Raw genomic sequence first — 27,073 nt, forward strand, 5'->3', positions numbered from 1 at the left:
CGCGACAAGGGCGGCTGGGGCGGCGGCGATCTCGGGGCGAAGCTGTCCCTCTGCTTCGAGCCTCCGCAGGCCCGGGCTGGCGGCGGCGGCGAGAGCCGCGTTCCGCTGCGGCCGCTCACGGAGCAGAACGCGCTGCAGGACGACGAGTGAGTGCGGCCAGGGGGGCGCGGAGGGGGGCGGCGGGGAGCGGCAGGGCCCGGCCCGACCTGAGAGGACAGCGCGGCCCGACAGCCGTACCCTGGAAAGCGCTGCCCCGGGGCCTTGGCGAGCCCCGGCAGGGCTTGTGGGCTGCGGGAGCGGAGCCTTTCCCCGCCCCCGGGGCTGCAGCTGCGAGAGGCCGGGCCCGGGCAGGAGGGCACGTTCGGCCTCCGCGGCGCGGGGTTGACGTGGAGCCCTCCGGCTTTATCCCCGTGACGACCAGGGAGGCGTGTGAGCATCCCCGAGCCTCTGGCCCCGCCGGGCTAACGAGGAGTACCTGCTCTGAAGCGCCGAGTGACCGGGGGTAGTGTTTGTTTAGCGTCTTGCAAAGTGCCCACTGTCTCCCTGTTAGTGCGGAGAGCAAAGGAAGAACAAAATCTCAGCGGCAACCGTGATAATTTTGGGGGGGGGGGGGGGAGGAGTCCCCTGAGCCTTTCTGATTCATGCTACTTTCCATTTTTTAACATTATTTTACAAGTATTTATACTTCTAATTTTATAGTAAATTCAGTCAGTTTATCTTCATTAAAAATACTGCAGTTTTACTTAGGGTAACGGAATTGTATGTCTTCCTCTAAGAGAAGGAAAAAAAAAAAGCCTGTCAGCAAGAGACTGGATATCTATCGTATAAACAGTGGGGTAAGTTCAGAGAACCATGAATCACGCTGGGCAGTGATGGGGCCCCGTCTGCCCTTCTGTGTCTGGCTCGGCTGTTCCTCTGACCTCCTCTGAGCCTTAGCTAGGCAACCACTCCAAACATCCACCCACAGCAGAAGGCCTGGAGGCAGGGCTTGCTGGGTGACTAAGAAGCAGCCTGCTCGAAGGGCTGCTCTGTTTAAAGTCTGAAGTGGTGTTCCAGGGTGGGTCTGCGTGTGCAAGGCTCTGGTACTGCCACTGTAGAAACAGCTACGATTGACAGAGTAGTGGGCTAAACTCAATTTAGAGTACTTCTGGATAAAACTAAATTCTTTCCAAGTTTTAGTATAATTTTTGTATGTTCATTGTTCTGTCATAAAGGGAAAGAAAAAATAACTCTCAGAATTTGCTACTCAGTCTCTGCTAATTCTTTATGCTAATGTGCAGAAGGAAAACAGGAACATTATGAATGGAATTTACAGCTTAGTTATGATTTCATTAAAGGAAGGGCTCATCCACCCTCAAAAAAGATTTTGAGTATGGTTATATAATTAGCATGGAAGCTCTCTCTTCATTTATTCTTCTGTTTCACTTTGGTGCATACATTGTTTAAAAAGGGAAATAAATTATGTTTATCAAAAAACATTTTCTCTTAGCTTCAAAACCAAACATATTGTCAGTAACTTGCAGATAAATATTTAGGGAGGAAGATATAGTTACTGATAGAGGTATATGATGATTAAGAATATGTTTATTGCTGATCAATTGCTGCTTATTTTAAGGTCTGTGTTTTTGTTCCTTTATTCCTCTCTCCAGGATTTGGAATGCTTTGACTGATAATTATGGTAACGTGATGCCAGTTGACTGGAAATCTTCCCACACCAGAGCTTTGCACTTGCCAACACTGAACCTTTCAGAAAAAGGGGTAAGTTCTGATCAGCAGAAGTACCCTCTTTGGATCTTTTTTACTGAGCAGGGAAATAAAACTATTTGTATTTGTATAAAAGAGTGTCATTATTAAATGGCTGAAAATGTTTTTAATGCTTGCCATTATACATGAGAGGTTTTTAAAAATAAAAAAAATCTAACAACCATTGATGTATGTTTGCATCTCCTTGGGTTGGAATAATGCAGGTTAGTTTGAGATGAATTTTCATTAGAGCCAGAGCATGATAGAAAAAAATATAAAATGAGAAAGTGCTTCACATAAAATCTTTCTGCTGTCTGATTCATGTTGGACACTGATGGGAGGAAAAGACGCAGAGAGACTCTAATTTAGTAAATCCAGTATGAATTTTTTTTAAGGTTATCTCAGTCTGCAGTCAGGTGGCTTCTTTAACATGAAGGGTGGCCCATGAGGCACCGAATTGCCAGAGTTTGTTTTGTTTTTCTTATTTAACAGTTAGAATAGTTGTCTGGGGAGGGAACAGGGAATTAAGAGCTTCAGAGAGGTTTATAGAAAGGGTTGTCCTCCGATCTTCTTATAAGTGGATTAAAACATTTCAGGAGGAGAAGCCAGGAGGAATTCCCATCTTACAGGTCTTCTGAGGAAAAGAGCAGCTTATCTTTGAAGTTGAGTTACACTGTAAAAATATCTGTGTGTGTAACCTGAGAATAGGGTAATGGTTTGACTTCGGCCATCATTACATAATCCATAGATGCTTTTAATGGGACAGGAGTGAAGATTTTTCTGCTGAAGAGGATGTTTCTGGGGTCCAGCAGGGGAAGGTGCCTATTTGGAACTCACTTTATTGATTTGAGTCTGATGATTATCCCTTGAATTTGACTTGTGTTTATTCTAATGTTTATTAGAGTGCTTTTTCAGATTTTCTAAGTGGTTTTAGAGTAATTAAGTCCTTACATTTTAAGTAAAAGTATAAGCCCCCCCCTGCTGTGACCTTGTGTCACTTAAAAATGGACTGCAAGACTAATGGATTTCTTGATAAGGAACTAAGTATAATGTTAAGAAAAAGTTTCATATAGTTTTTTTTAAGTTGTTTGCTGGCAGTTATGAAGAAAGTACATAAAAAAGTGTAAAGTGGTGTTGCTGGATTAGAAAGGATCTTAGATATGCTGCCAGGAAAGGGAAAACCAGTTTATGGATTAAACATATCTCAAGGTTTTTCAGCTTTCACTCCACCTGGCATGCCTTCTGATGTGTAAAGCCTGTCTGTTTTGGAGTGTTTGACATACTTTTTTTCTGCTTCTTTGTGTTCAGCAGTATTTCTGGATATGTGACAGCACATATGGGCCAGCTAGCAGCTTGTTTTAACTTTCGTACCAGGAATACTAACAGCCAAGCAACCTTTCCGTGATGCGTTTGAAACTAATAATATGCTGCAGAAATTGTGCTTAAAGCATTTCTCCTCTATCTTACTAGGAAAAAATGTAAGGTGAATAAGGCTGATTCATCTGATCTTAGTTGCTTCACATCACAGATGTGTGCACACTTTTATATGTCTCAGTGAAAGAAGCGGTTGGGTGGAAGTGTTGTACACAGCAGTACAAGGAGCAGGATTGTGCAATTGCTTGTTTGCTTTATTTTTGCTAGATTGCTTTTAAACAAGTCATTCCCTGGTACTGTGAGGACAGGAGGAGACCTGGAGTGTGGCTGTGTGGAAAGCCAGGTGTTCCTTTTAGCACAGGCTACAGCTGATGCTGTGGTGGTTTATTAGCCTAAATTATCAGACTATATCCTGATAATCTCAAATATTTCTGGACATGTCAGAAGAGGAACCTGATCTCCTTCTTGATAATCTTACCCTTGCTTACTGTCTCATCATTGTTGCTGTAATCCTGTATACATGGAAAAATATTTGAGGACTGCAGATGTTAAAAAAATGTCAAATTGGGGTGTATTTCTGTAGGAGGTGAAGAGATATTCTTAATGGAGCCTTGTCACTACATGGTTATTGTAATTCAGATTCTGTGAAAAAAGTAAACATTGAATCTGACTTTATTCTGAGGACTGAGGAAATGTAAATTGTATGTTTTCCCCTGTAGATGAGCTATCTGGGGATATTGGTTGCAGCTTCAAAATGAATCTGAAAACTATTAGGGTTTCTGAAGAAACTGGGAAAATTGGACGAATTACAACAAAAATTGAAAACTGATACAGTGAGGCCAGGGACTTTGTCCAGCCAGTCATAATGCTTGTAAATTAACCCAAAGACCAGTAATAGCAATTGAGCTCAAAATGTCAAAGGTTAGGGCATGCAGCTCTGCAGGGCTTTGCTAGGTTCGTTTGGCTGGAATCTAATAATAGACAAAGTGAAGAAAAAACTATCAACTTTGTAAATAAACTAGAATATATCACTGTGTGAGAGTAAAATATACCTGTCTAATTAGGAGGGGATTTAAATCTTTTCTTTTACTATATGTATATCTCTGGTTTGGAAGGATGAGTATAATTTGATGGTATATATATGGGAACAGTGTTACTTCTCTTTCTTTTTGAAAAGACCCTGAGGTATTCAATAATACATTTTTTAAATAATCTGGGGTGATACCAGTGTTCTGATACCAACTTTCAATATCAACTCTTCTCAGCTTTTTTCCATGTCTTTTATTAAGTGACAAAGTAGAACTGTAAAAGCATGTAAAGTCACAGGTTTGTGTGATGTTAGGTATTATAGGCAGGTTTTTCACCGTCCACTGACAAGTGTCTATCTTCACTTAAGATTTAAATATCTACGTTGGATTGACTGCCTTTCACGTAGATACCTGCATGTCAGTGTGTATATGGTCTTTATATGCAGAGATTATTTGAAGACTTTAAAGACTGATGGCTATTTTAACTTTCTTCAGTTGCAGTTTTGATTTCATTTTCCAGGTTATTTGACAGCAAGAACTATTGATTCCATTCTTGCAGGCAAGGAATGTGTTTCATTCTTAGAATTCAATATTAGTTTTGGGGTTCATATATGTACATGTATTTTATACACTCACATTTGGGTGTGTGTATGTCTATTTATTTAAATACACCCTTTCATGCTTTTTAGGTAAATGATAACTTGAACCTTGACCTGTCAGATGATGAAGAGCTGAGAGAACAGTTGGATATGCATTCTATCATTGTTTCTTGTATCAACGAAGAACCACTTTTCACAGCAGAGCAGGTAAAGTGTTCAGCAGTTGTTGGTGGTGTAATATGTTCTTTTAGTCTGTTTTTTTGTTGTTCTGCTTCTTCTTCTTGCTCTTCACTGCAGCTAATCTTGGTTTTTCCTGTTGTAATACTGTGTGAGATACTACAATGTCATTCAGATTTGAAAAGTATTCCAATACTTCAGGTCAGGTTGATAGTCCAGGGTCTTTGAAATCTTTATGCATTTCTAACCATGAATTAGTCAGAAAGGTTGCTAAATTAAATGTAAGAGTTAAAAAGCAAAAATATTTTCAGAATCTTAGTGGTGTGGTAGAGTTTGTAGTTTTCCAGCATGACTGTGTGCAATTCATAGCTTCACATGGCTTTGTTGTTAGCAAGAATTCTTTGAAGTTTTTGCCTAACATGAGAGCAGATCAGTGTTTCTGCTACTGAGCTTTCAGATTACTTAGTGTCTAAAGACTTCAGTTCTAAACCCATGAATTTACTTCAGTTATCTTGAAATTCGCTCTTCTGAATAAGGTTAGTTATGGTCTATTAAGATCCTGCCTTAGGAAGCAAGCACAGTATTATATTTTCTTGTTATTTAAATGGCTACCTATGAACTCTGATGAAGAGGGTTATTAATAGTATGACAGACAGGATTGCTTGAACTGCCTCAGCTCTTTTTTACTGTGAGGTGGATCTTAGCAATGATTACAGCCTTTAAACCTGTAAAAGTTGATGTGTTATTTATTCAGATATCTAGTTAATAATTTAGCTAGTAGAAATATGGTCATTTGTGTAATGAAAAGTAAACTCTTCACTCACAGATTTTCTGTTCTCATACTTTCTGTCTGGCTCATTCTTATGTCCAGGGATGCAAATCAGCTTCAGGTTATGGTGGATCAGTTCATAAAGCTTCTCATAAGCACAGTAGACTTTCAGGCTGTTCAGAGGGGTTTTTTTGTTTTGTTTATGATGTGGTTTGGGGTCGGGTTTTTTTTGTTGCTTGGGTTGGGGATTTTTTGTTTGGTGTGGGATTTTTTGGGTGAGTGGTATTTTAGTTGTTTATTTTTTTTGTTTTTTCTGGCTTTGGTTTGGTTTGGTTTTTGGTTGGTTTTGTTGGGGTTTTTTAGGTAGTGTAGTGAAGGAGGGGGAGGGAGAGGTAATTGGTTTTTTGTGTGTTTTCCTTCAGCTGAATACTCAAGAAAGATGCAGTTTGCTCTTTAGTTCATTTGTCTTAAGCAGAATCATGTGTGTCTTCACACAGAAATAACCATGTAGTTTCAACACACTGCTTGCTATGTGATCACCAATTTATTGTGACAAGATATGGGTATTCTCAGAGAGTGAGGATGGGGAGGAAATGTCAGTATGATTTTGTTGACTCTCTTCCATATGGTCTTGGTGTTAGTTTCATCAAACAGCAGGCTGTTTCTCTTCAGGCAGGAGAGTTTTCATAGGGGTTTTCATTTTTCGAAGGTGATTGAAGAAATAGAGGAAATGATGCAGGAATCGCCTGATCCAGACGATGATGAAACACCCACCCAATCAGATCGGCTCTCCATACTTTCCCAGGAAATTCAGACACTCAAGAGATCCAGTACAAACAACAGTTATGAGGAGAGTAAGTGATATTTATTAGGTATTTTGCCTTATGCTTATTGAAAATAGTTGAAAGGGTAAGTTTGCCATGTGTTTAATTCATAAGAAGTCCTTCTTATGATATTCTACATTCAAAAATATTTTTAAAATGCCCTGAAAGAATAGTCTAGATTAAGAACATAAATAGAGGATTTATCTTTGACAGCTTTCATAACTAAGGAAGAAAATAAAACTTTATAGAATTTCAGTTTAAAGCAAATACTCTGAAGGTTGATACAGTGGAATGGGATTTCTTCATGGGTAAAGTGATAAATTGGTAATTTTTTATTAAACTTTTGCAATTTCTGTAAAGTAAGATGCTTTCTTGATGCCCATATACTGTTTAAGATTAGCTAAAGCTCTTGGAAGCTATGAAGTAAATAAAGAACAGGGTGTTTCTTTGGTGCTATTTCAGTCACTGTAACATATCTTCGTAGACAGTAACACAAAAATAAGGTGACCATTCCTTTTTATCCCCGTAAGGACCATGAATATTTTTCAGTCCTCCCATTCCTCTTCAAGAAGTTTAAAAGTTAAAAAAATCCTATGTGTCTACTACTCAAATGAAGTCACCTGTGCTTCCCTATATAAAAGCAAAGAAACTACATGTGTAGTTTAATTGTAATAGGTTGAATTGTATGAAAAAGAAACCTGTGACTATCCAGTTTCACGGTGGAAAAATTTGTTTAATCTGTGCATTTGTCAGAATCAATTCTAGAAGATGATATTCAAAGGATATTCATTAGAGAGTCGTTATACTTTGGTCCCGCTTATAAAGTTTAGTGCTTTCTTTCCTGTAGTCTGGGTCATCAATATAAATTGTAGAAGATTCAGAAAAGTGGCTGACCTCTTGAGGCATCACTTACAGTTTCTGCTACTTTTCAGATTTATGGAGGAGATACCATTTTCATGGCTGGACTCGCAACTGTCTCAACACATAAATTTAAGGAATGTGAAAGCAAAATGTATTATGTTCAGCAGGGCTTCCTGCTTTCCTGACAGTTCCATATGTCTTTAGGTTTGGAGCTAATCAAGCTTGTTTGGTATTTCATATCATATTTATTTTGCTTTGTCTTGATTCCATCTTCTCTGTTTCATCTTTATGGTTTAAAGGTCAGTCTCGACTGAATTGTGCCTTGAGTTACTTTGGCAGTTAATTTAACTTTGCTTCACCAGCTTTTCAGAATCTGCTTTCTTGTCTTCCAGGTCACTATTTTATTAAGAGCTCTTGTTAGCTTTTTTCAGTGTGTGAAGGTGCTTCAGTGTTGGTCTGCACCTCTCTGAAATTTTTACAGGTTTTTGCTGGAAACTGTCTGGCTTGTATAGGATAGATCAGAGTTGTTCATGTTTTGGATGCAGAGCAGGAAATCAAAGCTTGTATTTAGTTTTTTCTTGGATAGGAAAAGACATGCATTAAGGCAGTCCAAGAGTCAAGCTGTGGTTACACAAGTGAGTTCTTGAGCCTACACATCTAAGTTTCAGTCCATGTAGTCTTCTGGTTTTGAATTCCTGTCTTCACTCACCTGCAGTAGCTGACTATTTCCTATGTAGCCTTTTGTAGACTTTGATAATGATAACTGATCTATCATAAACTGCAGGACTGCAGTTGGGTAGCCTGCACCTATGTTTTTGGAACAATTGTTTCTTAGGCTGTGAAGCTGGTTCTTAAGTGTTGGGACTGACAGGTGCTCTCTCTTGGTATTGTTACAGGGTTTGAATAGTTTAAGGCCTAAGCTACTTTGTAAAAGTCTCCTTGACAGAGAATTGTCTTAACAGGTTTCATTGCTTTTTCTTTAGTTAAATAAGTGACAAGGAGCTTTCTCCAGTCAATTTTACCTGCTGTAATTTAAGGCAGAAAATCTACGTGTCACAAATTAACTTTGATACTTCTGAGAGCTACGCTTTTTTGTAGTCTGTGGCCTTATTTATATTTTTCAACACTTCTCTGTCGGTGCTTTCACTTACAAGAATTTTTTTAGACATGATATTTACTAGACTAATTTTATGAAACTAAATAATTGCAAACATCTATTCAGTGTCCCTAAACAGTTTGTACCTGTCGGTGTAATCAGGACTAGCTGTTTCTCAAGTGCCAGTTAAAATTATGTTCTTTGATATAGCAACTGCTGAAACTTACTTGCTTCCCTGGTGTGTCAGACTTCCACTGGAACAGAAAGCAGTCCTCAAATAATGTGCACATTTTTTACCAAGCAAGCCTCAGAACATTTTCTTGGTCATAATTTCACTCTCTGTAACACATGACCCTGTAGTACCTTTAAAATGCAAACCTGGACATGTGTTTTTTCCATACAAACTGACATTTTACAAGCTTCTGCTTTAGCTTTGACCCATTTAGTCTCATGCTGTCTCAAAACTATTAATGCTATTGATCTCGGTTTTTGTTTTAGGCAACACAAGGCCATGCTTTTGACTACATGGAAAATTTGGAGGATTTTGCTAGTCTTGCTGCTCTGAAAATATTGTCATAAAATTTTGTTACAAGCTTTTATTAATATGCATGCATGCCTTAGCAGTATTACCAAGAAGATTTCCTTGCTCATAGAATATAGTCTCTGTATTGCTATGGATGAAAAACCCAAGGATTCCAGAAATGCCAAAGTTTTGATTGTCATGTCAGAAAATATGAAGGCCTTTTACTTTGAACAGTGAGTGCAGGTAAAAAGTAATAGTTAACAGCGGTGTCAGAAGTTTAGCACTTACTTCAACTTCCTTAACTACCAACTCTGTCTTCACATTTACAGATTATCTGATATTTCTCAGAAGTAAGAAAAAAGTTTACCTGTCTTCATATTGCTAATTGTATTGCCTCTGGGATGTGTTTATTCTTTTAGGAATTTTGGTTTAGAGTTTAAATATAGTTAAGGGTTAAATGTAGTTTAAGAATTGAATTTTTTGTTGTGAGAAATTTCAGGGGACTTTTTTCTTTTAATCCCCACAAGTTTTCTCATGCTTCAAATCTTGACAGATTACTTTTTATACTAAATATTTGTAGGAATAAAGAGATTGTCTGTTGCTGAATTAAATGAACTGCTAGAAGAAATTGAAACGGCTATTAAGGATTATTCTGAGGAACTGGTACAGCAGCTGGCTCTACGAGATGAGTTGGAGTTTGAGAAGGAAGTGAAAAACAGCTTCATTTCTGTCCTCATTGAAGTGCAAAACAAACAGAGAGAACACAAAGAAACTGCAAAGAAGAAAAAGAAGCTGAAAAATGGTAGTCCTCAGAATGGCAAACAAGAAAGAGGTCATATGCCTGGAACAGTAAGAAAATTTTTATAGCTTTTTATACTTTTAAAATGTGTTTTGTTTTTTCTATATGGGCAGTAGTAGTCCCAGATCATATCAAGATACCTGGTACACCTGCTTCTATGCCTTCATTAGCAAGCAAGTCTTAGGCACTTCCTATTTGAAATTTTTTTCACAAGGTTATATAATGTTTTCCTCTTTCCATACTCAAAAAAGATTTTTTTTAACTGTTTGCAAATTAGCCTGGAGCCAGCATATCTTTCTTCCAGAAAATACTGTCTGTGGATGTACTGCTCTGTGTTCTTTTGTCAGTAGGCAAACTCATTTACCTGTTTGGTTTCACTGTGTGAATTTTAGTATATGTTAGTCTTGCAGGAAGTATTGTTGGTGTAGTTGAACAAGTATTTATTGATTGTATTGTTTTTTAGGTGGGAAAAAAGTGAAAGTCCTAGCCCAGATATCTTAACCTGGGGCAGAGTTGCTACATCCAACAAGAGACAGGAATAAGGCCAAAGTGTAGTGCAGATGTACAGGGTGGGCAGAATTTGTTTTGTTGTTTACAGAACAGCAGCAAAAGGAAAAATGGAACAAAAACGTCTTTCAAGCAGAGTTCAATAATAGGAGTCAAATAACAAAAGAAATTATGTTATTAGCTTGTCAATGCAATTTTTTCTTTCTTTCTAACTAGTATAATTTTAAATTATTTGAGATATTAATGTTTGAATTTCTTAGTGTCTCTTATAGAATGCAAAAAATGTGGTTTTCTAGATCTTGGCCAAGTCCCAGAAGGAATGCTTCAGTTTGACATGAAAAGGTTTTGGGGTTTGCTTTTCAGATATAAGGAATGAACATTTATAATGGAATATAAACACTTCAGAATCTATTCCTAAACTTACAAGAATAAGATACCTGTGACATAGCCTAAATGGGGTTTTGATCTCATCTGCCTAATGAAAAACCTATGTGTGTAGCTAAATGTTAGTGAAACTCTAAGAAAGTATATGTCTGGAAAACCACACAAAACTGTCATCCCTTTACAAGAGCAAAGTGAAAGTTCCTTCTTGGTTCTGAGTCATGGAAAACCAAAAAGGGGTATTTTACCTAGAAAGAAAAATAATTCTTTAGTTTTGAAACTTGAGTCAAGTGATTCATAAGCTATTCTAGTTAGTTTCGAGTTTAGAAATGTGAATGATGCTTACAATTATAACTGTATGTGGTCCCACTATAAGATATTTTCATATTTGGTCGCTTCAAGATGCTGATGTGTCAGGTTGCTTTCTGAGAGGGAGTGAACAGACTAACTCATAAGTAAGAGTGTATGCTGCATATATGTGTGATTCTTTTGGCAATAGCTTTCACTGTCACTTGTCACTAGATACAGATTTTAGAGCCCTCTCCCAGAAAGAGGTGCAAATTTCCTTCCTGCAACGCTCCTTTTTTTTTTCCCTTTATTTTTAAGAAAGTGCTGAGAATGTGCATATAGATAATATTTTCAAGTAGCTTTGTGAAGAGTGAGTTTCTATTAATAAATATTGTATAGATTATTAATTTTATTAATTATAGTGAAGTTTCATTTAAGTACAAAGTTTGGAAGTAGAGTTCAATTTTCATACTCTTAAGAAAATGAATTTTCCTGTAGATACTGTAGTTAAATTTGAAAGAAAATAGATATTTTCAATTTTTGTCCTTGATACAATCTTTAGGTAAAACACTTTCTTACACTTCTAAAACTTTTACCTCTCTCATAAAGGCAAACTGGAGAGCAATTAAAAATAGTCCAGGATTGAAGATACCAGTTCCTCTAAGTAGGATATCTTAAAAGGGTTAAGATGGCTTTGGTAACATTTAGGTCTTTACTGACCTTGTTGTGCTTTAGAAAGCAAATGAATACTGTATTACAGCACATTTTATTCCCCCTCCCATATAGACATACATTCTGATGAACATGCTAAGGTGTGGTCTTTTTACTGCCCTGTTTCAGCAGCTTGACAGCTCCTTCTTCTTATATTTTTATTTTTATATTGCATGCTAAACATCAAAATTAATTTTTTTTAATTTTATTTCATTTGTCTTCTCTAGCAAGCGAAAAGGATTACAAAGTTCAAGAAAAAAAACTATGGTTGAATTATATACTATTTTTTCTTTACTTGGATTCCACAATTCTGTGTAATGGAGCTTGAAAACAATATGGGTGTATTATTAACTAATTTTGTATGTTTTATCATATTACAGAAAAGGGGGCATTGTAATTGTTGCTTCAGTTGTGGAAAAGGAAGCATGAAAGCATAAAACATTTTAAAGAGGTGGAGACTGAACAGTGTTTCTAGTAGGTGCCTAAAATCTGAAAAATTGGTATCAACAGTGTCTTTAAATGTATATCATTCAAACACAAATGTTAGAGGAGATTTTACTGTGAACTAAACTTTCAAAAATGCTAATTTTTGCATTCCAAAATGAAACAGCCTTAAAAGGCAAGTCTCAGTTATTGAGTCTGCAGTGTGAGGGTTTTATTTGAATAAATTTTGATGTAGAAATACTGCTTAACTGCCATTACAAGGTTTGCTTTTTAATGATAAAAAATTAAGTAGATGAATGAAGAAATAGAAATGTGCTGAAATACATCACAGAGCTTGTCTTTGTCATTTGTCTTTCACAGTCTTGATAAATGCTGATTAATAGTCCTCTGAACTTTTCTCTGTGCCTTTTTTTTCTCTCTGCTGTGTTTTCACTACTTTTAGCGCTTCAGCATGGAAGGGATCTCAAATGTCATACAGAATGGCTTCCGCCACACGTTTGGAAACTCAAGTGGAGAGAAACAGGTGCTGGGCTATCTTCTCTCTTTTTTCTCATTCTTTGCCTGCACTTTCAGGAGCTGAGATCTTGAAAATTGACAGTAGTTGAAGATAAATGCTGAGACAGGAAAAAGTGGGATAAAATGTTAGAAGCTCTGCTCCTTCCCTGTCTCAGGACTTTGATCAGCCTTTAGTCTCTTTCTCTCCTCAACAGCTTGAGAGAGTCAGGACTTGATACCCTGATGCACTGAGCTAATAACCTGTATTTCTTACCCCAGACTAAAAGCCATAATGCATGCTTCAGATACGTTGCATGTCTGTAAAAATCTAATATCTAGTCAAAGAATATGTGTCAGGTGAGATGTAGCATTTCAGCCTTCAGTATTAACAACTTGCACACTACCTCCAAGTGGAAAAAAAAGTCTTGTTTTCTTTTTTCTTCAAATATTCAGAGCTGATATATCTAAAAACAGAGTAGCACCTGGAAAATGCATGGGCTATATTGTATGTCTCTTGCCTTCAGAAACTGCATGATTCTAAAAGCAGCCAAATGTGTGCAATGCAGGTTAGTGATATAAAATACCTGAGACATACGTGAGATGTTGTATGTCCCTCAGAGGCAAGATCCTTATGCCTTATTTCAAAATAAAGCTTACCTGTTTGTTTCAGAAATGTAGTATGTATTTTATTAAATTCATTCTGTATTTTAGTGAACTGTTGATGCTTATGCTATTATTTAGTGTTTTGGTGCACATTACAAAATATTGGTATTTCACATTATTTAACATGTACCCATCCATTAGAGTTTATGCAGTTATGCCAAAGAAGTGCATTAGAGTTTTTTTTTCCTCTTGGTGAGAAGTCCATTGAGGCAATAAATTGTCTGGTAGTTTAGAAGTCAAGGCTGATTAGGCTTTTGTCTGGGAGATGAGTGTTGTATCCTGCAGATGATACAACAACTCTCACGTCATTCCAGAAGCATGAGGTTAAAAATCATGGATTTACCCACTTTCTCAGGCAAGGGATATGTATGAGAGTTTATGAATACACTGATCCCGATATTTGCCCCTAACTTTGGGGATCTTGAACACATGAGCAGAGCTTACCTAACTGAGCACATTATCTCAGTACTAATAAAGATATAGCTCTGGTTTTTTTTTCCTTTGCTATCTTTACCATTTAGTAATAAATTACAACTGTTTACCTGTATCTTTAGGTATTTTAAATGTCATGTATTGTCATGATGTGAACATATTTAGCTATGCCACCCTATCACACTTTTCGTTAAAAGACTTTCACTGCTTCCTTCTAGACATAAGTATCATAATCATATGTTAACAATAACAGATTGGATAACTCTTCCATTCATTTCTGAGTTAATTTAATTCTTCATGTTGATCACACTTTTCCCCTGATATCTTATACGATATCCTTGTTAGTGGGGTTATGTTTTTTTTCCTTCCTGTAACCTAAAGGATCATGGAAATTACATGAACTATAGTGGAGAAAGGTGGGAAAGATAATTAAATCTATTCTGATTTAGTCCTGGAAATCCATTTTTCTATGGCATTTGTTTTTTATTTGGAAGGTTTTTGTTTGATTGGGCTTTTTTGTCACATTACCAAACCCCTGACCTTGTTTCTGAAACACTGGTGTCATCTTCTTATTGTATCAAGTTGCAAAATAAAACAAGTATGAGATATTCAGTTTCTTAGTGCTACTCTCACAGTATTAATTTGAGTGTTTTTTTCAGGGTGTATTGTCATTATAAACTCACATTCATGTGTTTTCTGCTAGCAGGGAAGAGTTAGTTAACAATCTGGAATTTTGATTAAAAAAAGTGCGAGGACAGACAATCTTTTGTGTACCTGGGAAGGCAGAAGTTCCTACACGTAATGTCACAACATGAAGTTTATGACAAATTTGAACAATTATTTTAGAACTCTTTTCAATCTTTAAGTTTAGTGGTATTTACCACCTTCTACTACCCTCTGATAGCAGGTACTTCCCTTTTTAAATTTTAGCCCTTTTTTCTGTGTGTATGTTTGAGAAATAAGTGAAAATTAATTGGAGTGCTTCAACATTGAAAGATAAACTTCCATTGGGCACTTCCTGTTCCCATCTAGTAACGCAGTTGGAAAAAAAAAAACAACAACACCCAACTGCATAAAAGCCATTGAAATCTTGGTAGCTCTTTCTGTGATCATATTTCCAGAAGAAAATTCAAGATAGACATCTTAATTTTGATTTTCAGGCATATCAGATGCTTTTTCTGATTACAAATTGCAATGAGAGTTGCTATTTATCATCAAATCTGCTCCGAAGATTTGGAGGTCACAGTAGATTTAATACTTGGTCATGTCAGTCAGCTACACTTTAGACCCTTTTCGTCCTTTTCATAATATGTTATACTTCACACAGCAATTTATGGAATGAGTTTTTATAGTGTTATTATAGAAACTGATTGTTACACTGCAAAGTATTGATGAGAAAAAGAATTTTTTCTGGAAACTAGGAAAGAAATTTTTTTTTTTTTTTTTTTAATTTTTACTATTAGAGAGGCAAAATGGTAGGTGGAGTTTACAGGAGAAGGAAATCAGGGATAAATCGGTATTTGGTCTAGTGAAACATATTCTGATAGTTCTAGGTAAAGGGTAGAATGCCACTTAGTTCTGAAGGCTGGAAAACACACAGGTCTGGTTTCTGAGTTCATAGATCCACTTTCGCCTTTGACATTTGCAGATTCAACAGCCTTATGTCGGGCCATCGATTCTAGTCATTTCATTCAGTGGACGCTTCTCTGCTGATACTTGGTTGGTTACATCTCCTGTAGAAGAAATTGAAAATTGACTGTTTCCTAAGAAGCATTACATACTTTCCTCTGCTGTGCTGAGTGGATGTGAGAAAATGCCAAAAGAAAAGAGAGGGAGAAAAGCACCCTATGTTAGCAGGTCTCAGTGAGGTGTCAGTGCACCCTGTACAATTGGTTCCCTCAAGTGACACTGAACTGTTTGGCTTTGGGCAGATGATGTTTTTGAGCGCGAGGTGCACGATCCTACTGAAAACATGGCAATGGTTGTAGCAATGTTTGGCAACACTCAAATCTCCTTCTGCAAAGTGAACCTCTTCACCAGAGTCGGAGTTACACTTGACTCTCGCTGAAGTGCTGTTACGCCTACTGCCTTGTAGCTCTTAACCCAGAATGAAGTTCCTGTTAAATTCTTACAAATTGAATGGAGGGAAGTTTTTCCACTGGAGAAAATTCCAGTGATTTCAGTACTTTTGAAATGCTGACTTCTTTAAGAAGAATATGCATCCATATAGGCTGCGAAGTAAGATATCATCAAAAATGCATTTACTAAAAGAGCAATAGGGGTGCTTCAGAAATTTGAAAATTAATCTTGTTTGCACTTCAGGCATGAAAATCTTGAAGATTTGAGAAATTTTTACCTTTTTTTAAGCAGACAAGAATTAAAGATTTCAGTAAACAGAAAAAAATTGAGTTGGTTTGAAACAATCTGTTAGCACACTCAACTGTTAAAACTGATAATTTAAATCGAATTACAAATGGTGGTACTTGTGTTTCATTAGGCTTACCTTGTTCTTTTTGGTTGGAAGTATAGAGCAGCAGAAGGTGAAAGTTGTCCATTTTCATTTTCACCTAACTGAAATTAGAGGCAGCCTAATTTTCTTTGCATAGGGGACTAGATCACCTTTGGAGATGGGACTGGGCTTTGATCTGTTAAAACCTTTGGAATGTTCCATATTCTCAGTAAGGGTTAACCAGTCACTGAGAAAATCTTGCAGCTGTTTTGAGGCTGTTCAAACAAAGCATATGCTGAGTTCGAAGATGTTTAGGTTTTTTTCCACAAATACTTCTTAGCACACTTCTGCAAACCTGAATGCCTTATTTAAGGTAGCCAGCTTAACAGCCTGCATCAGTTGTGCTCTGGAATCCTTTAAAAAGGTGGCTGTTCTTAGATTCACAAGTTACTTAAAGGTTACATCCATATTTACCTGGAAAGGTTTTTTATGTACTTTCTGGAAAGGAAGAATTACTTTCTGATTTTAGATACAGTTCATGATGCCTGCTTGATATTTATACTCTTTTTTTAAGAGCAAGTTTGACAGTTGTTCATCTGCATTTATAGCGTTGTTTGAGGGAAGGTTGATCTTTGAGCTTTGATTTGATTGTAAGAAGTACTTTAGATATATGAAGGACTTCTGGAGGGAGATGAGGAAGGATTTCACTATTGATGTGCATAGGCTCTGAGGAAGAAGCCTAGCAGAGAAACTTTATACTGTTTAGAGCTGTTTAAACAGCTCTAATTTTTTAAATACTTTTTTTTAGTGTTTAGCTACATGGGTTCTGAAATGGCCACATTTGGAAATTTGGAAAAAAAAAGGTAGAAGTTGGCTTCTGTGATAAAGGTTTTGGGATAGGAAAGATAGAATCTTAATCTCTGTAAAATATGATTATTTGTGGCTAACATTTTCAGTTGCCACAGTTTTTGCAAAATAAAATGCAAGCAACAAAGTTGCATGAAAGGACCTTCAAGTAACTCTGTTTTTCGTTTGACAGTACTTGACAACCGTCATTCCTTACGAGAAGAAAAATGGACCCCCATCTGTTGAAGATCTTCAAACATTAACCAAAAGTAAGCATATGAAGTTCCCCCACTGATCCTTTCCTCTTTGTATTTCCAATTTTGTTTGCTCCAAACCATGAATCCGTATACTTTTCCCTTCCCCTCTTACCCTATGCCATGTATGTAAAGTTCCATGGTTTTTAACTGTACGTTTTGGCCAGCTTTAACAGAGCCTTCGTGGTATGTTAGTTTTCTATCTGTTCATTGAAACCTTGAAGGCTAGAAACTTGCATGCATTACAGAGTAAAAGTTCTCACATTATTTTGACAGCTGGGCCTTATGGAAAATACTGCATGCCATGTAATTCAGCAATACTGTCACGTAGTGCCCAATATACCCCTGTTTGTTTAAACTTGCTGTGCTTTATTGAGGTTATTGTAATGACTTTGAAAAATTGAAGTGGATGTCAAGACACTTGTGAGTAGTTGGATAATGATTGTGCTTGATTGCCTTTAAAATAGCTGCCTTCTCTCTGTAGTTTTGGTGGGAGGTTTGTTTTGGGTTTTTTTGTTAGTACATTTTGATAATTAGGATTTCCAAACCAAATGAGTTTTGACAATGCTTTGAATTCCCTGTTCTTCACATCTTTTTAGCCAGATCTTCAAAATTATTTATAAGTTCGAAGTTCTTTGGTTGTTTGGGGTTTTTTTTAATTCTAATTTGCAAGAAAAAACAAGGTTGTATTTTTAAAAATTACCTACTAAGATGATTTAATACAACAGAGCATATCTAGGAGTCAGTGGCATCTCCTTCATTTGAGACTTATAGGAACAGGTTAAAAATAGATGGTAGAGTGCGTCAATGTATTTTATTAGATCTCAGTGCAGGGCTTTGGATCTAACTGTGTCTTAAGGTGATTTTCAGCAGCACAGTTCTGTGATTCCACAGGTGGCTGAGATGGTAAAAGGCTCGTTGGTTATTTCCTAGAAAGAGAAAATAAATAGTGTTAAATTCTGAAGTAAATTAAATATTTAAGCAGGAATTAAATTCCCCTTATTTTTCTACAGTAGACACCCTTAGCTGTTAATTCATACTTATTTTATGACAAATGGATTTCTCATTTTGTGTCTATTCCTCCAGTGAAATTTTATCCTCTTGCCATATTTAAATTTCTCTTGAAAATACTAAGCAGAGAGAGACTAAAGCCTCCTGAAAACATTTTGTGATGACAGTTTATTAACAGAATGTCTTGTACAAATGCATTGTAAAGACTATTGATAGTATTGACTTCCGTGGGCTGGTTGTGGCCGGAACTTGATCCTGTGACTCCACTGCAGGTTTCTGACTCAGCCTCTGCTGTTGTTAAGGCCAACAGTAAAACAGGTGTTTAGGGCTGTTCAGTTGGGTTTTTTTTCAAAGCTGTGCATTATTCCATAGTTATGAACACTAATGTCTGTCTTTAACATAAAAAATGATATTAAATGCTTGTTATAATTGAAGTTTAGAGTCTCGTATGAGGAATTTGAAGGTTACTGCTATTTGATATAATTCTGTATTTTTGATTCTTTCAGTCATGTCCAGAGCGCTTTATAAAGGATTGTCATTGGTTGTCATTATGGGGTAACAGACAAGCTTATATGTGTCATGTTGAGCTATTCCACGTGTTTTCCCTTCTTCAGAAATAGGCAAGGTGGACAAGATTAACCTCATATGCGTCACAAAAATGACATTTTGGCATTATTTTAAGTTGCTGCCAAATTCAGTCATATATTTAAAATTTTTCTAAGCTACAGCAGCCAACATTCGCCATTTCAGGGAGGAAAAAACCCACCACTAATATTTTCATAGAATAAGTCACATCAATATTTCTCCAGAAAAGCGTCATTTTTCCATGATTTGAGGTGAAGATCAAATATATTAAGTAATGGAGCATACTTTTGTGGCCTGAGGTTTCCAGCCCATCAATAGTTGTTGGCACATTTTAGTTTTGGGTGTGTTGGCTTTCTTTAGGTGAAATTTTTTTCTAGGGAAGAGGTGCTTTTTGCTGTTTTTGTTATGTCTGATGACATTTTACTGTAATAATGAACCATATGAAATGGGACTGTTGCATCAATGTGCTGTGGAGTTCAGTGAGAATTACACAAGTGAAAGGTGGAGATGTGATGTGTATCATTTATTGTATCTTCTAATCTGGTAATAATATCCCTGTGAGTAGTTGAAACAGCTCCGTGGTATTTATTTTGAGTGTTGTGTTTAATTTATGGCTAAATATCTGCTTTACTTTCTTCCTTATGTTAGTTCTGCATGCCATGAAAGAAGATAGTGAGAAAGTGCCAAGCTTGTTAACAGACTATATTTTAAAGGGTGAGTATGTTTCTTAGCAGGGATTTTATTTTATTCTAAATTAACTTAAAGTACATTTAAGGTGTATTTGCAAAGAATGATTCTACAGCATTCATGTATTATGTTGCCCTTCTATCAACATAACTCTCATTTATATTCTATTTTGTTCAAGGTTTTTGAGCATACAGTTCATAAATAAAACATGTTTATTTTGTTTGTGATAGTATAATGTAGTAAGTGTGCGGCGTATATTCAAACAGCTGAATGACATCAGCAGGAGCAAAGAGATCTGGCTTATGAAGTTAAGTGGGACAACTTACATTTTACAGGTTTTTCAGGATCAAAACTCAAACTGCATTTGCTATATGAAGTGCTTATAGCATCATTTTAAGTGTTGCCTTCTGATCAATAGTAAAAATTACCTATTTATTTTACTTGTTACACCTTCTTCACATTTTATTTTGAAAGTTTTTGTATGAGTCAATAATTTTCCAGTCTTATACACTGATTATATGAATAGAATATCAGACATTGAAAGTCACTGCTTGTTTTAGCTTGAAGGAGTTGTTCCAGGTAGTTTCCAGGTTGTTAAATTATTTTTAAATGTTTTCCTTCTGACTTCATTTTTTGCCTAGATCTTACTAATGCTCATGTTCTTAGTTAAATCTTGGCATATAAATTATACCACATTTTTAAGTGTTTAAAGTTCAGCATACACATCAAACTCCCAAGATCTGAACAAACAGCTGCCACTCAAATGTATATTATGTTCTGCTTTTCATATGCTGTTAAAGTTTTTCTCTTCTTTTGGTATCACGCTTTCCAAGTCTAGCTATTTTTTCAAAAATATGATCATTGACTCAACTCCATCTGATTTTTAAAGGTTTTTGTATTTCTTACACAGACACTCTCATCTTGCACATATTTGACAGTACGATCAGGTTTAAGTTATACAGTGCGTTGGTACTTAAGAAAATCTGAAAAAAGCTGTTCAGTGTTCTAGAAGCCCTGACTTCCTGTTGGAAGAGGTTAATTTCTAAGTTTTTTTGTAGGGTTGCAGAACTACCACATACAGTAAGAATGCAGAGATCCTTTCAGTTAATTCCTTTGATTTCTCTGTTGTTTACTTACGCTTTCTAAAAATTCATCTTAAATTAGACAAATGTATTTGCATATGAGCTGAGAACCATGTAGGATCGAGATCAAGGTTTTTTTAATAGTGATGGCACTAGACTTTAGTTCTGTAAGGCACAATCTTTGGCCCAAGTGTTGTCAGTAATTAAAAATTTTTGCTCTTCTTAATATATCTGGTAGAAAGTGGTTGGATTTAATAGTGCTCTTTACAGTGTCTGCTCTTATTTTTAGATATAGCTGTCTAGAAAAACGTTCAGATTACTAGCATACTGAGAAGAAACTGGCTGCCTAGGGAAATGGAGCACCCTCCTGCAAAGAAGGCTTATAGAAGTAGATTACCTGAACATATGATAGGATGATCTAGGAAGCTTGAACTGAAGTTCCCTCTTGCCTCTGCATGCTTGTGACTTATAAATCACCAGGGATGTTCTACTAGCTAGATGTGACAATTACAAAAACATCATACATATGCAAGCACTGTTATCTCTAAATTGTAAACCACAAATGATGGGAGTATGAAGACTAATCACTCACATCACTCATACTGAAAGGAAAAGGCAATTTCCCCTCAGCTATCATTTCCTTAGTGAAGAGGACCAAGTGTGGATCTGTGTGCACAAGTAGCAGGCAGTTGCACAAGCTAGTGAGCACAGAAATTTATTCTTCTTCATTGTAGCCTTAACTGAGCTGTTGACATTATGTTAAATATTTATAACTCAGTAACAGGGTTCCATTGTGATGCAGATTTATCCTATGGAACAGACAGAGTCTTCCAGTTGTTTTTGAAGTTGTAACCCATTTCTCTTTTTCTGCCACTAAAATTTCTGGCCTGAAACCTCAGTGAGGCTTTCATGCCACAAAATACTCCCAGCCACCTGTCTATTGTCTGGAAATTACTTTTAAAGCTTGTTAAAGGGAGATTAGATGAATTCTCTATAATCACTTAGATCAACTTTCAGCTCAGATTTTGTACTTGAAATTCCAACCTACTCCTTACATTCCAAAATATACGTAGTGACTTCCTTATTGAACATTCTGCTGCACTGTAAAATGTGTTAGCAAGGTGGAAATCTTTATAAAGATTTAGGAGTTTGAATTTGTTTTCCAAAACAAGTTCTGTATCCAGTGGTAATAATCCATATGGTATAGTGGTAATTGTATTCATTTTACAGTTTTCTCCTCTGTGATCCAGCTGTTGCCTTACACTGAATGGATTTTATTGCTTTTTCTTAAGCATTAATCAAGAAATGAAATTGTGAAATGTGTGAATTATATCACCAAACATACTTTGTTCTGTTAAAATCTGTTAACTGCTTGTTCCTTTGAGGATCATTTTTTCCAATCGTACAAAAAAAAAAAAACCCAGACAGTATGTTACACGTGACAGTAGTATATGTGTAGCTTTATAGAAAATCTGGTCATTTGTCTGCACAGGTAAAACCTTCTTTCAATCTTTATATTTTATTCCACACAGCAAAGAAAAAAAATCTTAAAAATAAGCCCTTAATGATTTTTTTAAAGCAGCACTGTCTTGTTATTCTGTGGTATGTAAAAAATTAGAACATGCACTCTTACGTGGGTGTTATGGCTGTCCACAGAATTATTAATAAATTTTCCCAGATATTGGTGGCCGCTCTTGAAAAGATACTAAAATTGTTTTGAAGCAAGAGCTGAAGAAAAAGCATCAGGAAAAAGATTATTTTAACAATCGCCAGAGTTTTGTTCGCACATTGCTATGGGGAAAATAAAAAAAGAATGCTGTGAGCCTGGAAAGGTAAATGGAACTGTAAGGTTGAGCAGTAAGTGGTGATGTAACAAGAAATGTTACCACATTACTGGTTTTCTGATTAAAAAAAAACAAACCAGAAGTCAGTGGAATGAGTTTATGTTTTCTTTGAAATTCAGAGTATTTTGTAGCATTCACTATCTTGAATAACTTGAACTAAATGCCAAAATAATTCTGAAATTTGGATCATGTGGGAAGGCGCGCACAGATCCCTTCAGTCTGCATTGTCTAATAGTTGCTGTCTTCATTTAATAATGATTGAATAGATTTGTTTGGGCAAGATATTTTTGGCAAGAGCTGGAGCATGGAATTGAAACTTGAAGAATTCTGCTGCCAGATTGGCTGTTGATCTTCCATGGATCATTCTTGTACTTTTTTTTTTTTTCATAGCCAGCTAATGCTTCTGAAATGCTGCAAATAGAAATCCTCAGAACATGGGATGTGCAAATCCAGTATAATAAAGAAATTACAAAGAACAGTGCAACTTAGTGCATTTCATGTTAGGGAAAAAAACATATGTACTTCTCCATAGGATTATTAGGTATGAAATTATTTCTGATGTTTGCTTTTTTAAAAGCATCCTCTTTTCCCAATTCATACCGCCCCCTTGTGTCCCCTAAAATGTTAAAAATATCATTTTTTTCCTCATGCTTAAGTCCCTCTTTCCAGGGGTCAGTTAGCTGTCCCCTGGCTCTTTTCCACAGGAAATATTTCCTCACAGGTAAGTGTCCCAAAGCCAGATTAAGCAGATACTCTGTGTAGAGTTGGGTCCAATGTAGTAACTTACCTCCTCTTGTTCATGTTGAAGCCGAAATTATTTTCAAGGGATTTTTTTCTCTTTTGTTGGGTTCTGTTTGTTTTTACTTCTCAGTGATCATTTCTATCCTGAACTTAATGATAATGAAAAGGACTCAGTGGTTTGCTTTGCAAGTAAATTGTAGTTCTTCTCCTACCAGCATATGATTCCTGTAGTATTTTAATATTGTATATATTTAGAATTAAAATAGATGGTAACATGAAATTGATCACCTTTGCAGTTGTGCTTAATTTTTATGAATATATTTTAATATGTCAGTATTGTTTTTATATTTATCACTAGATATCATGAAGTAGAAACTGAGATTTGAAAAAGGGTAGGGGAATGAAATTGTTAACAGGGAACGAAGGATCAAACCAACACTGAAATTCTTTATCTTAAAAAGCACACTTCTGGACTAAATGAATTAATTAATCATTCTTTGTACCTTTTCAAGGTTAATATTTTCCTTAATTCAAGAACACAAATAAGTGTAAATAATTGTGACATTCTTTAAACATAACTATTATGTAACAATATGTAAGTATGTATTCATAGCCTTTGTAATCAGATGTGTCATTACAGTAAGCTGTTATAGGATGTATTTACCGATAAGCTCTGTGTTCTTTTCCTTCAAGTCTTGTCCTTAAACGGTAATTGTGACATAAAAATGCAGTGCTATAAATAATATGCTATACATTACTACTTAGTAAAATGAATGAAATACCTCGTTTTGTTTTTTCTAAATACAGATGTCATGAAAACAGTCATTTTCCATCTTTCACCTTACTCTTTCATATCTGATCTTTCAAGTAAAACCTTAAATAATTTTTGTTTTAATAAAGCAAGAATTTACACCTGGTTCTGTTTTTAAATTATGTGTTTCAGATAATGAGAACATTTATTTTCTTGACTTTGAAGTTTTTGTTTAATTGTTACACCTGACTTCTTTATTTGCTTTTGTGTTGTGCTAGCATTGGTTTGAAAGCTGGATTGCTCTGAGGTTTGTGTCTTACGTTGAAACAGGAATGAGAAACACGTGAAGGACATGTCTTATTTTCCCACTGTGTGATTCTTGTACACGCACCAGCATTAGAAAGTAGAGTTAGAATCTCAAATTGTCAGTGCATATTTTTAAAATACAACTGCATGCGTCACTTGTTATTTAGTGTTCTGTTTTCTCATAAAACACTTCAAAAAGCACTGTTTAAGACATGACCTTTAGTTAACTCATTTCTGGATAGTTAGTTACAGATAGTGGGTTGTGTCACTTAATTACCTTTTGAGAGAGGCTGATAACTTAATTGCCAGTTTCAAAAGATTTCTAGATTTTACTGTGTTACTAATAGGGTAGAATCCAACATTTAAATATTTTAGTATATAAATTACATTTTTATACAGACCAACTTCACTGATGTTTATCAAGATGTATATGTGGTTCTTTTGCAGTTCTGTGTCCTACATGAAGAGGGCTGCCTTTCAGAATTAGCCATGCTCCTTTCTGTGATGAGAAGCTTTCTGTGGATATAACTCATAGTATTTTTTCATTTGGCACTATACCTAAAAAAGTATACATTTACCTCCTCTGTGTGTACGTGGATTTTCTGATCTTACAGTAAGTCGTCTGGGCATGACAACTCATCCATTTTAACTTAATAGTGCAATGAACTGGAGCAGGGAACAAACGTTGTACAGTTTTACTTGCATTGTTCAGACTTTTTAAAGTCTATTTTTACATTGTATAGCATGTAGTAAATCCTCCTGCACATTTTGCGGTTGGAAGGAAAAGTAAACTTTGAATAGTGTAAATAAAACAAGGCTCATTTTAAGGAATCCATATTTAAAAGCATCCTTAGTTCCTGTAGCAAAGATGAAAAAAGGATCGTAGCCAGACTTGGAATTAAGGATTCAAATGAGTTCTCCAGGACCCATTCCAGGATGATGTTGGTGAAAGTCAGCAAACAACACTTCTTTGATAATGTTGGACTATACGACAGTATTGTTCATAGATGAACAAATCCAGAGGCTTTGGTTTGACATAAGTAATTGTGTGTTACCAATTCTTTAACACAAACATCTGAGAAATGTAATATTTCATTTTTGGTTTTATTTTAATTATTAATGTTCACGTGGCTTAGATATGCTCCCATATTGCTGCTATAGTTTTACAGGTTTTATAAGTGTTAGATCTTAATGAAAATGCTTCAATATATAAACATTTTAAATGACAGTATCTTTTTAAAAGTACATGTACAGTTTGAATAACTTGCACCTGGCTTCAAAGTTAGTATTATATTGAGACATTTGTTGTTGTGTATCTAAATTTTACTACAAATCTCTCTTATAAATTGTATGCACTGTCTGCTCTGTGACCATGTGTCTGCATTCAGACAGATGAGAATGTATTTTACAAATCCTGTAAAAGAAACATACCCCATAATCTCAAGAGTAAATACTTGTCACAAGTAATTTTGCCAGTCTTAAAAATGAGATTGAAGTGTAAGAAGTACTAATTAAAAAAAAAAAAAAAACCAAACCCACACTCACTATTTTCTAGGTTGAATTCCTATACACAGATTTATATACTGAATATCTAAAGGCACTGGAATATAAGGTTCTAAAGAGATAAGCATGTGTTTTCTTCAAACAGTTTTTTTTTCATTTGAAGTCTTCATGGGTTTTGTTAGTTAAAGAGAAATTTACTCTTTAATACCTTTCATCACTTTAATGCTCAATTTTATCATCATCACCAAATACTATTTTGATCCATAAAACATACTCAGTTTAAGAATAGTTTTCGTAATGCTTGCTTTTTTTTTTTTTTTTTTCTGAAAGACCTCAGAATTTTTGACTTTTGTGCCTTTTTCAGACCATACATTTTTCAGTTTAAAATTCTTTTTCTATCTCTCCCCCACTTGACCACATACTTGCCAGCCTGCTCAGGAATAAATAGATGCTCTGCATAAGTGTGTCATATGTGAAGAAGTTTTTTCATTGCTTTATTTTAATTCATTTGTAGTTTCTCTAAAAAAGAAAGCTGCCATTTATTTCTGTAGCTGATGTGTTGTGAACTCATTATGGCATGCTTTTTGTGTAGAAATTCTTGATGTTGACTTGATGTTGATGCCTGGAAATTGGCAAAGGGTGTAACCCTACTTTATTTTCGAAAAGGTGCACATATGAAACCCACCATGTCTTTGTATGAGATCTATCCAGAGGTGCTTCAATCTCCTGTTGAGGCTTGAAGTGACAAGATGGAACAGAAAAACCCAAATAAACAAACAAAACCAAACAAAACCCCTCAACAAACAAGGGAAGAATTAAAAAAAAAAAAAAAAAAAAAAAAAAAAAAAAAAAAAAAAAAAAAAAAAAAAAAAAAAAAAAAAAAAAAAAAAAAGAAAAAGATAACAACAAACAACAACAACTTTTGATGGAGTTTGTATTACTTGTAGCAATCTTGGATGACTTAAAGTCATGCAATACTGAAAGTAATGAAACTGGAAAGAAAACTCACCACTAAAGACAAGAAACAGCTTTAGTGAGCTAAGCAGCTGCTTTAGTATTTCATACCCCTCATCAAACTAAACAAGATTTCACTATGAAAAGTACCTGTTTACCTTGTATGCATTAAACAACAGCTGCCAAAGATGGCAAGTATTATATGTATACTTATATATGTACATAAAAACATAGATCTCAAAACATTTGAATAAAAAGAACCGTGCAAGTCTACTTTTCTGCTGAGTTCTATGCACTTTGTATTCTCTATTACGCATCCTTTCTCCAGATCCGTTACTGAATCTTG

The 27,073-nt window shown here is 35.7% G+C and overlaps 1 protein-coding gene across 1 annotated transcript; it reads left to right on the forward strand.

The window, feature by feature from the left end:
* Positions 1-26,566, forward strand: FEZ2 (fasciculation and elongation protein zeta 2; the record flags this gene model as incomplete). Its single annotated transcript, XM_027898849.1, has 9 exons — positions 1-146; positions 1,650-1,758; positions 4,835-4,951; positions 6,400-6,544; positions 9,575-9,843; positions 12,567-12,647; positions 17,203-17,278; positions 19,508-19,573; positions 24,718-26,566. Coding segments are annotated over 9 exons (1,026 nt in total), but the record flags the coding sequence as incomplete, so codon positions are not given.
* Positions 26,567-27,073: the final 507 nt, after the last annotated feature.

The sequence above is a fragment of the Empidonax traillii genome, unplaced genomic scaffold (genome assembly GCF_003031625.1).
Source record: "Empidonax traillii isolate 1590-97213 ecotype Southwest subspecies unplaced genomic scaffold, ASM303162v1 scaffold626:size867168, whole genome shotgun sequence".
Classification (NCBI taxonomy): Eukaryota; Metazoa; Chordata; class Aves; order Passeriformes; family Tyrannidae; genus Empidonax; species Empidonax traillii.